Source organism: Somniosus microcephalus, chromosome 3 (assembly GCF_052327205.1).
Source record: "Somniosus microcephalus isolate GS21.2 chromosome 3, FLI_Smic_1.0, whole genome shotgun sequence".
Taxonomy (NCBI): domain Eukaryota; kingdom Metazoa; phylum Chordata; class Chondrichthyes; order Squaliformes; family Somniosidae; genus Somniosus; species Somniosus microcephalus.
In genome coordinates this window covers 292685491-292700089 of record NC_140989.1, presented here as the reverse complement: position 1 = coordinate 292700089, position 14599 = coordinate 292685491, and the positions used below count along the sequence as shown (strand labels likewise).

General features: G+C 38.5%; 2 protein-coding genes across 2 annotated transcripts in view; one reads left to right on the top strand and one right to left on the bottom strand.

Annotated features, from left to right (window-relative positions):
• lrrc40 (leucine rich repeat containing 40) overlaps nucleotides 1-7520 on the top strand; it is a 108222-nt gene extending 100702 nt beyond the window's left edge. Inside the window, exons 14-15 of the mRNA XM_085982771.1 lie at nucleotides 203-388; nucleotides 3718-7520. Coding sequence (XP_085838897.1) covers nucleotides 203-388; nucleotides 3718-3823 — 292 coding nt within the window. The 3' untranslated portion in view covers nucleotides 3824-7520. The remainder of the gene's footprint in view (nucleotides 1-202; nucleotides 389-3717) is intronic.
• A 474-nt stretch (nucleotides 7521-7994) lies between these two features.
• The window catches only part of lrrc7 (leucine rich repeat containing 7), a 377242-nt gene continuing 370637 nt past the window's right edge, over nucleotides 7995-14599 (bottom strand). The window contains exon 23 of the mRNA XM_085982772.1: nucleotides 7995-12376. Coding sequence (XP_085838898.1) covers nucleotides 12269-12376 — 108 coding nt within the window. The 3' untranslated portion in view covers nucleotides 7995-12268. The remainder of the gene's footprint in view (nucleotides 12377-14599) is intronic.

The window sequence follows — 14599 nt, the reverse complement described above, 5'->3', positions numbered from 1 at the left end:
TACTTAAAAACTGCTGAGAGTTGAATTAAGTGTAAATTGCTTAAGCTGGGTCTGTATATCAAATCAGTAAAACATTAGTTACTTTTTGGCATTTTGCTCTTTCAAACGCAACAGTAAAAACTTTCATAAATACACAATTTATTGTATAAGCTGGGATTTGTTTTTTGATTTCCTGTGCACAAGTTTTGTATTCTGTCCTCAGGTTTAAGGAGTTCCCTGATGCTTTATACCATGCCCCAGCACTGGAAACTATTCTCATCAGTAATAATCAGGTTGGGTCAATTGATGCTACCCAGCTAATGGAGCTCGACAAACTGACCACACTGGACATGCAGAACAATGACCTAATGCAGATCCCACTGGAGCTGGGGTGCTGCATAAACTTAAGGTAAATACTTGCAAATATTGTAAAATTAATTTTCTTCACAGTAATAAAAAATGATTTTACAGTATAGATTATATCGGTCCAGCTAATCTGTTTTTAGCATTACCATTATTTTATGCTGTAACTGTTGGTTCTTGCTGCACTTTAAAAAGGTAAAATATGGTTGTAAAAGACACAATTGAGATACAAAGACATGGTAATTAAAAAGATACTTTTGAAATGGATAAAAAGATAGAATTGCAATTCAAGCTGCTAAATTTATACACTTGTTGATATGGTTTTGGTTGGTTCACAAGCTGACAATATGGTACAAATGCATGTTAGATTCACCAGATGCTCCCACTCAATGCTGTTTGCTTATACAGTACTTTTGTAGTTTTTGGGGATTGAAATACCTGGCAATTTATTTTAATGGCCCAGAAATTCGGGTCGGGGGCTTCCCGCGGGTGCAAGCCCCCGACCTGCACTTACCTTGCGCGCCGGCCGTTGAGCTGTAGGGCCCCGTGGAATTCCGATCCGGGGCCTGGTCCAGCTGCCGGCGCGCAGTGCTTGCGTATCCCAGGGGCGCAGTTAGTTCGAAGCGTCCCCTGGGATCACGTGGGCCATGGGCAGTCAATCGGAGCAGGGAATGCTCCATTCATAAGTCTGACAGGAAGTGCTGTCAAGACTTATAAATACTACGGCCCCAAAATAGCACTAAACCTTCAAATAATTTTTTAAAAAACATCATTTTTAAATAAACTATAAATTACATGAAATAACTATTTTAAACAATAATTTAAATTTTTGAAAAAAATAATTTTATATTCTAACGAGGCTAAAAATAAACTTACCTTGCTTTAAAGTATTTAAAAATAATAAACCTGTGGAAAAAATGTTTTAATTTTAATTAATTCACCACTTACCTTGTAAAAAGCAGGCCTTACGCCTGCTTTTTACATTTCTAAATTCTGCAGGCTTACGTTCCCGGAGAAACCTGTATAAAAAAAAAACTAAGTTTGATGCGCACGCGCAGCCTCCCCCGCGCACGCGTTCGACCTCTGAACCCCTTCGTTCAGAGGAACGGAAGTGCCGGTTTCCCGTGCATGTGCAGTGCATGCAGGAAACCAGCACGACCATCGGGCCTACAGGTGAGTACCCCGTGCATACTCACCCGTGGAGACCCAAATTTCTGGGCCATTGTTTATTATTTCTTGGATGTGAGTGATGCTAGCAAGGCTGTACTTTTTGCTCTTCCCTAGTTGCCCTGGGAAGGTGCTTTCTTCTTGACCATGGTGTTAGGTAGGGAATTCTAGGATTTTAACTCGGTAATGATGGAGGAGTGGCAATATATGTCCAAGTCAGATGGTGTGTGCCTTGGAGGTGATTCTCTTCCCACAACATTGCTGCTCTTGACCTTCTCTGTGGTAAAGAGCACAGGGAAGGGAGGTTCTGTCGCAGTAATCTCAGTCAGTTGCTGCAGTGCATCCTGTAGATAGTGGATACTGCAGCCACAGCACACCAATGATGATGGATCTGCTGGATATTGATTTCAGCAATGGGGCATCAGTCAATCAATTGCACCAAAATATTTGCTTGATTAATTCCAGAGACTCTTGTAGTGTGAAATGAAATTTATGTGATGCAGTTTATAGAATATTTATAGATAATTATCTGGTCGTATAGTTAATGATGGCATTTGGTTACAAAATATAATTTTTTTAAACTTTGTCTAATCTATTTCAAGAATTCGAAAGCGCCATGGTCATTTTTGGAGGGTTCACATCAAGTAAATTATTAGCATAATTGAGTTATCAATAAAGGATAAATGATGCAAAGTACAAATTTTAGTTAAAAGGAAGCAAATCAAATAACAAAAATATGTTCTTTCTCTTGCATCTGCATTTAAATCTCTACTGCTTGTAGAATTTATTTGAGAAAACTTTAAAAATTAAAGGAGCATTTTTCAAAAACTTAGAATATGAAACTTAAGCGGCTGTCTATATGAAATATGCAAGTGGGATTGATCGAATAAGACCAACTTCAGTGCACTCCTCAGTATGGATAATGTGGTAGCACAGTGAATTGGAGTTCAAATGTGTATATCACTTAGTAGGTCTTGAGTTTACACCCATAGGTCTCCCCATCTCTGACTTCCCAATCCCAGTTGCCAGTTTCTGTGATGACGTATGCAGTAAGGATCCAAGCACTTCTGCACAGGGAGGTAAAATCAAAGGTGACTGAGATTGCTAAGCCATTGTTTTTTTATTCATTCATGGGATGTGGGCGTCGCTGGCAAGGCCAGCATTTATTGCCCATCCCAAATTGCTCTTGAGAAGGTGGTGGTGAGCTGCTGCCTTGAGCCGCTGCAGTCCGCGCGGTGAAGGTACTCCCACAGTGCTGTTAGGTAAGGAGTTCCAGGATTTTGACCCAGCGACAATGAAGGATCGGCGATATACTTCTAAGTCAGGATGGTGTGTGACTTGGAGGGGAACTTGGAGGTGGTGGTGTTCCCATGTAGCTGCTGCCCTTGTCCTTCTAGGTGGGAGAGATTGCGGGCTCGGGAGGTGCTGTTGAAGAAGCCTTGGCGTGTTTCTGCAGTGCATCTTGTAGATGGTACACACTGCAGCCACAGTACGCTGGTGGTGGCGGGAATAAATGTTTAAGGTGGTGGATGGGGTGCCAATCATGCGGGCTGCTTTGTCCTGGATGGTGTCGAGCTTCTTGAGTGCTGCTGGAGCTGCACTCATCCAGGTAAGTGGAAAGTATTCCATCACACTTTGTGCCTTGTAGGTGGTGGAAAGGCTTTGAAGAGTCAGGAGGTGAGACACTCGCTGCACAAATCCAGCCTCTGACCTGCTCTTGTAGCCACAATATTTATGTGGCTGGTCAATGGACCAGGATGTTGATGGTGGGGGATTCAGCGATGGTAATGCCGTTGAATGTCAAGGGGAGGTGGTTAGACTCTCTCTTGTTGGAGATGGCCATTGCCTGGCACTTGTATGTTGCGAATGTTACTTGCCACTTATCAGCCCAAACCTGAATGTTGTCCAGGTCTTGCTGCATGCTGGCACGGACTGCTTCGTTAGCTGAGGAGTTGCAAATAGAACCTGACACTGTTGTGTGTCTCCTAGCAGCTGAGTAAATCTTGGAAGCAGATTTCCTGCTCACCTTCCTGTGTCTGCCTTTTTCAGTTATTTTTCCAATTGGATCTCCTTGTACCAGAGTTTTTCCTCTTCTCTTCCCCCACCCCCATGAGTTCCATAGTATGTTATATAATAAGAACACATCTGACTGTGAAGTGTATATTTTCTTGTCTACAAATGTGTATGCCTTCTTGTCTTTCATTGTAGAACTCTCCTCCTTGAAGGAAACCCATTTCGCAATCCAAGGGCAGCTATCTTGGCCAGAGGAACGACTGCAGTCCTGGAATATCTTAGAAGCCGCATTCCTACATAAATCTGTGCCTGGGAGAAGGGGGATTACTCTTCTAAAGGTTAAAACTGTTTAACAGTCTAATCAGGATAAAGCATTTGGGAGTTTTGGTGGAAAATTTAATTTGTTCCATAGTGTCAATCTATTTCTGTGTTTTCTAGATTACCTTTGCATTTACAGGTTAAAAGCTGACTGCAGTGGCCTGATTTCAGTGCAGGTTGAATATAGTGTACATGAGTTATCTGAATAAGAAATTATTGTCTGGGTATCACCTTTCATTGAACTTGGGTATAAGTTCTCAACACATTTGCATTGCATGCCAAAATGATGTGTTCTTCACTGCAGCACATGATTGAATCCTTTTAATGTAGCACGTGTATATTGCTGGTTTATTCCGCCACTGAACTATTATTCGAACATTTTTCTGAAACTATCAGGACAGAAGTGTTTCTAATTTTTTTGTACATTGCATTCCTGAAATATCTTAAGCCATATTCCTATGTAAATCTGTGGCTGGGGAGTACCAGTTTTGAAATATGCTCTGTTCTTTAAAATTTTTTTGTGATTCAAAGTTTTTTTTCTTTTGCTGTATTCTGCCAGTTTTGGATGCTTCACGTTACATATCGTTTCAATCTATAATGCCTTACTGGATCTGTGTTGGGCAGTTATTCCTTGAAATTTGTAAAAACTTATTTTAAAAAAGTTTTGAGCCAAATGTGTTTGTATAAATGGAAAATGCATTAGGATAGAAATAAACCGCTTGTGACGTGTGTGTGCAAATTTTCCAGTCAGTGGGACTCGGCTTTTTTGTGAACCCTGCTGCCTTTTTTTCTCTCCAAGTCTTTAAAATCCAGTTTTAACTTTAAAAAAAAATCAGATATTGCTTGATGTGTATTGCAATTTATTTTGTACTCGATCTGACTGTACTTGTTAATTTCCCATTAGCTAAAAGTAACATTATCATCTCTGAGCCATAAAGACCAGGAATGCTCTAAGTTCATTCCCTAGCCTGTGCTGAGTTAGTTGATCTGTGTAAGGATAGAAGTAGAGATGCAACAGTTGACTGCACAGCCCCAGGTTAAGAAAACCAGGCTTCCTGCTCCTGATTGCTATCTATTGGGTCCCACTAGAACTGCATATAGGTGTGTGAACATAAGGTGTGGACATAATTGGGCTTAGCTGTGATGCCCTACATGAATGAATAGCTTGGTAACACTCACTGTCCAGGCTCTCATATAAATACTAAAGGGAGACCTGCACCCAGTAAAGGAGTCAATGTGTTCAGGGGAAAAAGGGTTGAAAGGAGAATAATACTTTTCTATTGTTGAAAACATAGACCCACAGAAAGATTAACTTGTAGAAAAGTTTGAATAAAGAGAAATAATCTTATTTTTAAATTTGATACATAATATTCCATTGTAAACCTTAAAGGAATAGCTGTCATTTTTGACTATAAAATTCAGTGCTGTTCTACTAAACTTACTTAACTTTGGACTTAAAGGTCTTGGGTTCAATCCCCAGTTTGGGCTTAGTATGCATATCTCAACCAAGGAAGTAGATGTTGTGCCCCTCATGGGTTAGGGCTGCCAGCACCCATTGAACCATAACCTAACAAGAGTTGAAAACATAGAATTAAAATGTTGGTGTGACTTATGTTGCTTACATCAGTTTTGGATGCATCTTGGCAATTCAACTGGCTACATTAGCTGGTATTCAAAAACGATTGTTAATTGTCTTATAGAAGTTAATTCTCTTCAAAGCGGCAAGCCTATTTCATATTCACTTCACATCTAAAAAATACCTGTTACTGTAAACTCTGACATTCATACTGTACCGTGGTACTTTATGTGTGGTGATATGCCTACACAATCCTGGAGCAGAATTCTAAATGAGAATGATTTGTACCTTTGGATGTTTGTGAAATTCAACAACTGAACTCTAGGTGTAGTTGCAACCAATGTTCCCTCTAAGGTGCGTGGCTGTGCGAATGCGCAGTGTCTGTGAGGTCCCATGCAGGCCGCTAACCTGCTTTCGTATTGTAAAAACCACGCGTGCAAAATTTGAAAGGGCCGCACAGCAATTTAAAAGGATCACGCACAAAAAAAGAAATTAGAGGGAACATTGGTTGCAACTGTGCTTGTGTTCAGTTATTGAGACTGGCTTCTGTTGAGGAAGTTGATCAGAATTATATGAAAGTGCAGTAAATGCACAGTTTGGCACAGTGAGGTCTGGCAGTTACAAAGTTTTTTCTGGTTATTGAAAAGGCTTAAAACTCTTCTGCTCAACATGCCAGCTGTACAGCAGCATTCTGAATACTGTTCCAGGGACCAAGCCTTTCTTTGATACACCCTAGTGTAGTGATAATGCCAGATAATTTTTGTAAACTGCCAATGTTGCTCAAACATTATTGGCAACCTAATATAATATGTGTTGCTTGATTCATCCAACTTACAAATAAATTCCAGTCCACCTAATGCCTGTTTTAGTGGAAAATTGGAAAGATTTAATGTCTTCCAGTACTGATCTCTGCCATTCTTCAATAAACGGTGGCCCGGAATTTGTGGTTGTAATGACTGTCAGACGCGTTTGCTGTCATTACTCTGTGAAACTATCAGCAACTTCTGGCATCTGCACATGCGCAGTTAAATGCGGAAATCCAGAAGTTGCTGTCAGTGATTCCCTGCTCCTCTACAGGGTGCACTGTTGAAGTCCTCGCAGATGAAAATCTTACAAATCACTTGAATTGATGTGAACTTCCACTTTTTACCATCTAATCTCACTGTAAAAACTCCTGAAAAAGTTAAGCCTTGTTGAATGAGGTGTAATTGGATTTTTAACGGCGTATGAAGTCATAATTACTGCTGAACAACCTCTCTGGCTCTGAAAAACTAATTTTATGTTTGTGGCATGTCAAATTTTTCCCTTATAAAAATTCCCATAGATTTTTAAAAGAATTTTTTTTAAGTTTGTTTATGATATTTCAACTTCTACTGTAATCCCATGTGCATGTCCCAATTTTTATTTTGCATGCTGTAAAATGATTAAAAAGTGAAGAATAATCCGTGCTTTTTACCCCGGTTTGCCTTCTGTGAGAATTCTTCAATGTGTTTGGCTGCTTAGCCTGCTTGATGACAACACTGATCACAGCTGGATGCCGGAGATCCCCTATACATGGCGCCAGAATGAAATTAACGTCTGGCAAGGGGAAATCCACGCCTCAGAGATGGTTAGATCTTTGTGGGCAGCTTTCTTTGAGGTCAGTGGCGAGCGCCATCACTTCACTGCTGATCGCAAAATCCGAGCCATTACTATCTTTAGGTTTGGAGGTGACTGGTGACAATTTTCTTATGTAGCTGTACTTTGTAGGTTGCGTTTGAAATTGTAATTCAGTGCTATCAAGTTATGCAATTGCTTGATTTACAAAAAGGTTTTTTGTTCTGAAACAGCAACTTTGTTTTCTGCACCTTTTTGTAAATTGCTGATCTTTCCGTGCAATGCTCTTGTGTTGAAATTAAGCATGCCAAGTATATCAGAACAAATAAACTGTATAAATGAATCTCATTTCAACTGCAATTTCATTACAATGTAATTTTTGTGGCTGTATGTACTTCTATGATACAAATGAATTTTTTTTAGGGATTTAAGTATAGAACAAAATATTTGTGTTTTTCATACTAGTGTTATGTCCTGATATAACTGACATTAAAGACTTCAATATTGAGTTATACTAATAATTTGGGTAACTGCATCACATGGTGTATTGAGCCATACACACCAGAAAAGTCTCAGGTTTGATCCTTGGTCTGCAGAGTAAGCTGATTTCAGGATCAGGACAGAAATCCTGGCTAATATTTTTTTTTTGGGGGGTGGGTGATTTTGAAGGCTATTGTAGTACCCCAACACTGGCCTGGCTGAGATTAGGTAATCTCAGACACAAACTTGGGATCAAACATGCAATCTTCATGGTCTGTAGTGCCTAGTACCACATCATGCAGTACATTTAGCGACAGCTATTGGATAAGGGCAATGATGCACTTTGTCAGAAAATATCATGTTGTTGTTTGGCAGAAGTGACAAGTAGTTTCTCTGGCTCATCGCCGCATCAACCCTTCAAACCTGAACCAGAATTTTTGTTCTTATGAAAGCTATCAATTCTGATGTGATTTGACAATAAACAAAAATCACTATTAGCTGCTCCAGAAATGCAAATCATTAACACAGTTTTATATTTTGACGATAGCATTAGTACATAAAGAATTCATTAATTCAACCTAAAAATTGGGAGTTAAAAAAACAGACTATGAAATTCAGTAATGAGACTTATGCAATACAGCATTGGCATGATAAATCCATTTAGCAAGAGGTATTATTTACAAGTGTGTGACAATTTAAATTAACATTTGTTCATTAAAGAGACTTCATACATTATTCAAACACTTTTTTTAATACAGAAAAAGTCCCAGAATTTCAAAGCCGAAAAATAGCTCTGTTATACTTTGCACCCACATTGGAAATGAGTAGCTTGGTTTCTTTTAATCTCTGGTAAAATTTCTCCAAATATGTACATACAGAATCTGCAAAATGCATTCTGAACACAGAATATACACTGTACCAATAAAATAGTGTCAATACATAAATAAAATCGGAAGGATTAGACTTACATGTGCATTTGAACAAACAAGTTTGTCAACTTCACTATAGTCTGAAACTAAAAACTGTAAAATCTTGTAAAGTTTTTTTCTTTTTGCACATAAACAAAGCAGCTTTCAAGTCCAGTAAAATATTTTTGACTGCAGAAGCAGATGTTTACATTCACAATCTAAATGATTAAAAGTTATTTAAATGTCATTGTTGACAATTATTTACAAAATACTGCAGTTAGAGACTAAACTTTACCATAATTTTTCTTCTCAGGAATTTTGACACATACAAAAGTGGCAATTTTTCTTGTACATCAACAAAGCTGCATTTACATAAGGGTTCATTGTTACAATGCAACCTGCTCTGTAATACCAGTAGTACTCATGATGTGACCCATGAGTCATTTGCCTCCTGACTCCCCTTTATCCATGGTCCTCAACAGATGTGCTGCCTCATGCACTTTGAGAACTCCATTCATAGCCTGCCCAGCTTTGGGAAGTTGACCGAGCTAAGATTCGGTACTGTTCCCTTCTCTTTCCTTACTCTCCAGGAAGAGACTGCTATTTGAAGGCCGTCTTATCACAGCTTCCAAACAGCAAGTGAAAAAAATCTACTTGTACAAATTGATCATTTAATTTTATTTCCACTCTTCCTGTGGGGAAGTGCCTTGCCTCCATTTTCCAATGACCAATCATGGTATGATTGAAATTTGGAGTTCACCATGTGGAGAGTCACAGGCACAGAAAATGCGCCATTACTCTGTGGTGTAGTGTTGCAACATTCCTCATAATAGCCCCCAAGCAAGATATTGGTTGGAATTTTGGCTTTCAGTTAGAAGTTGGTGATTAACAAGTGCAGTATTAAAACAGGAAGAAAGAACTCTATATTAGAGCATAAACGGGAATGTGGAATAACAAAAGACACCATTGTTCAGTCACAGAGTTCTAAACAACAAAAGTAATTGAGATGCTTCAAATTGTACTTCTGTTTAAACATATCTTGAAATGAAAAAAGTATTTTGAGCCAATTAATTTTGAGTAACTTTTGAGGGCATTTATCACATTCTAGCATAATTTTAACCTTATAAAAAAGTGCATTTTGGTGTACAGTACGTTAGTGGAGTTAAAATGGAGGTGGAGGACTTGAGCCCATTACATCTTCAGAAGAGGGGAGAAAATTGGCAAAAGCAAAACAAAAAGCCAGAGATACTTGATTTATTAGAAGCTGTGTAGGTGGGTACTGAATAAAAAAAGATGTTCCAATATGGATGAATCACTTCACCGTAGTAATGGTGGAATTCTGAAGCTACAGGAGCTTCATACATTGAAGGCAATATTGCACACTAGGTTTGGTAATGTGAAAAACTAAATACTACTGCATTTCGTTCTCAACTACATAGATTGATCTTATTTTCATTCTTGGACAACACATTTTAATTCCCCCCCACCCCCTCGCAATTTTATTTTTATCTGTCCAGGCACTGTCAGGCTACAAGTCTTCTGGCACATTAATAAATTACCTAGTTGCCAAAATGAAGAATGGGAGCCAGAATAAAGAAAATAGGTCTATAAAAGATTTAAATCTTTTAGGATAGGATGGGTTATATTATGTTTAATAAATGGTTACGGGTCAGTTTTAAAAGAATAAAATGGGAACAGATGGAGAATGTGGGGAAAAAAGTGGCAACAAGGCAAAAATATAAATGTTTTACTTAAATTGTGCGCTTAGTATTTAATTTAATAGTATTGGCTTAATATTACAGTAATAAAGCTATTCTTGGTGTTTGAGTATCTTTCTTACCATAACATTAGTGTTCATTTCAGTGTCTCAGTAAGTAAGCTGAAAATTTACAAAACCAGTTGCCCATGGCAATGGGAGTGGCCGGAAGGGTTAATTTTGGGTTTGTTTTGCAACATATTTTGCATATCATACTACCTGACTGTATATACTGCATATTAATTTTAATAGATTATAAATTGAGTGATTTACATAGGGAATACTTGATAGATACACTATAAATAAATGTCCCCCAGTTTCCTATCACTAATCCTGTTCTATCCTGCTGGAGGAGGAGTTTTAAAAATTGTTATATTTCTCTTTTTCACAAAATTTCACATTTGTTATTAAATCTCAGGTACTACAATATAAATTGGCACTTGTCAAAAAGTCTAATTAGAATTTCAATTATGTATTGAGCTGCTAAGCTCTGCAAAATGTATGGATCATTCAAGTTTAATCCCTTTGAGCACTAACTTTCACAACTTGCAAAATTCTAAGTCATCTGCTGAAATCAGAACATATTTTTATAATTGAATAATACAGCAGAAATAAAGAAACATATAGTATCAAACAACATGTTTTCTAAAATGTAAAATGACACTCCAACTCTCAAAGGGTTAATGGATGCTCCCATCATCATAAATTCAAAGGAACATTCACTGACCAGAACATGTTAGCAAAGGTTTTAAAAAAATAAAATGAAAGAGAATGGATGCAATATTTATAGTAACATGCTTGAGGTACAACATATAACTAACATTACCGCCAAATATATCTTTAAAGTACAAAGCATATGGTCTCAGTCATTGTCTGCTCCTGCCTAAAGAGCCCAGAATTGTTCCAGTGAGATCAGTCTATGGGCTATATCATTTATATATCTGTTGACTGTTTAAGTCCAACCACAGGTGAAATGAGGCAAACTTGAGACTTTGCACTGGTGCCTTTTCTTCCCTGGAGGTATACAGACCACATCGAAGGGCAGTTGCAGGATCAGGGCAAGCTTTTGCTTATGTTACATTTATAGTGAAAACCCATAGGGATAGGGGTATATTTTCAGTTCTGGTGTTGGGCTGTGCATATGTCAGTATGGGGGAGGGAGAAGAAAGGGGTATACTTTCAATTGTGGTGTATACACCTGTGCATGGTGAGGGTGGCAAGTTCTGTGTAGCACACGCAGCTTAAATCCAACTTTCTCATAAATGTTAAAGGGGAGGAAAGTCTAACGGGGAAATTTTTTGTTTAGAGTTCGACCCATTGTCTGCTCATGAATAATATATTGATTAAAAAGTGTTTTTATTTTTTAAACATTTTTATCAGTTATTTTTGAAAAAACAATGGAGTAGTTGAATGAAAACTCCATTTTCCCCTGCCCTGACTTCCCTTCCATTTTAAGTATTTCTTATAAAGAAAGGCAATAGAAAAGCTAGGAGGATGCTTTTTTGTCTCATTAAAGCATCTTATAATTCCTACCTTATAGTCATTTTTTGGATTGGTTTTCATGGAACAGATAACATCATTTGTTGAACCCTCCTTCATGTCCAAATTCTCTTTCAGATATTAATTGATAAGAAAATAGCTTTAAATTTGTCAGTACACAATTCACTGCATTTGTTGATGCATTTTTGCTTTTTACAAAAAAAAGGCATATACAAGTTTGAGGCAGTGTTTAATGGTGGTGCAATTCCTAAAGAGCATATGTGCTTTTGGTGCTCAGGTACTTAACAAAAATCCACTCTGAATGAATGAATGATATATATATAATATTTGCACCAAATGACCTGCCATTTCACAGCCTCTAGCTGACAGGATGTAAAGTCACCACATAAACATCAATCTCATAAATGATAAATTTGTGAAGATAAAATACTAAACATTGTAATACTGGCAGATAAGTATCTTAGTAATAAGTTTGGCACAAGTGTTGCCATTGGTCCAGCAATTGGCAAAAAAATTGGAAAAAAAATTGCCTGGCTTTCCTCACACAGGAAGCTGCAGTAAAGGATTTTAATCTTACGTTAAACATTTTTCTACAGAAAAATCAGTAAAGTTCTAGGTTAGAATCTCCCGTTGGATTATCAGATCCACTGTGTTCTGGAAACTCTTAAGAAGCGAGACTGCCTTCTCATGTTCCATATGTATAAAGTTGTGTCCATTGGCCTATAACAAAGGAAAAATACATATATTTATCAAGAATAACAGAAGAGCCTATCCGTAATCTATATTGCGTTTTTGCTGATCATGAATATAAATGATGTTAACTGAGGATTACAACATTTATGGTCATTTTTGGGTTGGCAGTTGTAACTTGTGAGGTGCTACAAGGATCAGTCCTTGGGCCACAGCTACTTACAATCTATATCAATGACTTAGATGAGGGGATCGAGTGTAATGATTCCAAGTTCGCTGATGATACAAAGCTAGGTGGGAAAGTAAGCTGTGAGGAGGTCGCAAAGGGATATAGACTGGTTAAGTGAGTGGGCAAGAACATGGCAGATGGAATATAATTTGGAGAAATGTGAAGTTATCCACTTAGGTAGGAAAAATAAAAAAGAATATTTTTTAAAAGGTGGGAGACTGGGAAATGTTGGTATTCAGAGGGACCTGGGTGTCCTTGTACACGAATCACAGAAAGTTAACATGCAGGTACAGAAAGCAAATGGTATGTTAGCAATTATTACAAAGGGATTGAAGTATAAGAGTAAAAAAGTGTTACTGCAATTATATAGGGTCTTAGTGAGACCACACCTGGAGTATTGTGTACAGTATTGGTCTCCTTACCTAAGGAAGGATATACATGCCTTAGAGGGAGTTCACTAGACTAATTCCTGGGCTGAGGGGATTGTCCTATGAGAAAATATTGAGTAGACTAGGCCTATTTTTCTTAGAGTTTAGAAGAATGAGGGGTTGAAACATATAAAATTCTTAAGGGGTTTGACAGGATGCAGGGAGGATGTTTCCCCTGGCCAGGGAGTCTAGAACTAGGGGTGACACTCTCAGAATAAGGGGTTGGCCATTTAGGACTGAGATGAGGAGAAATGTCTTCACTGAAAGGGTTGTGAATCTTTGGAATTCTCTAGAAACATAGAAGATAGGAGCAGGAGTAGGCCATTCGGCCCCTCGTGCCTGCTCCGCCATTCAATGCGATCATGGCTGATCATCCAAGTAGCCGGTCCTTGCTTTCTCCCCATACCCCTTGATCCCTTTAGCCTTAAGAAATATATCCAACTCCTTCTTGAATATATTTAATGTATTGGCCCAGAGGGCTGTGGATGCTCAGTCGTTGAGATCAGCCAGGATCTTATTGAATGATGCAGCAAGCGCGAAGGGCCGAATGACCTACTCCTGCAACTATTTATATTCTTACCCATTTTTTGCATTTGGTTTTATGATTAAACTCCTCCTGGTTTTATGATTAAACTCCTCCAGGTTTGATAAAGCACAGATTAGATGCAGAGTAAAGCTCCCTCAATTTTGCCACAACTATTTGCCCTCTCAACTTTAAAAGCATACCCTCTAATGTAATAGTATGACATTTTCTATACCAGTCATTCTTGTGGCCTCCTTAAGTGAATTTGCCAATTGGGGGCAGTTTTGTGGTGCTGGCCCACACTTAGCTGGGTTAAAGCCCTCCAAATTCATTTCACAATGGACTCTTAGAGTTACCCCTTCATTCTGGGCAGTAATAAAATCTAGGTCACTGAGGTGATAACCGTGTGCCACTCAATCTTCATTATAGGATCGATGTAATTTTTGATTTTTACATGTAATTCTCAATTTTTTTGTGCTATTGGAAGATTAAGGAAAGCGGATATGACGTGCACATCACTAATATTTTCTTTAATATTTACAGTAGCTGCTGTTTTTAAAAATTTATTCTGAGGATACGAGCATCACTGGCAAAGCATGGCATTTACTTGCCATCTCTAGCTGCCTTTAAGAAGGTGGTGGTGAGCCGCCTTCTTGAACTGCTGTAGTCCTTGTGGTAACAATGCTGTTAGGCAGGGAGTTCCAGGATTTTAACCCAACGACGATGAAGTTACAGTGATATATGTCCAAGTTGGGATTGGGATGGTGCGTGACTTGAAGGGGAATTTTGAGGTGATGGTGTTTCCGTACACCTGCTACCCTTGTCCTTCTTGGTGGTGGAGGTTGTGGGTTTGGGAAGTGCTGGCGAAGAAGCCTCCTGCGGCAAGGTTGAATTGATAGGCCTCTCAACAACCACAACCATCTTCATTTGTGCCAGATATGACTCCAGCCAGGGAAAGTTCTCCCCCGATCCCCATTGACTTCAGATGAATTAGGGCTCTTTGGTGCCACACTTGGTCGAATGCTGCCTTGATATCTTGGGCAGTCGCTCTCACTTAATCTCTGGATTTCAGC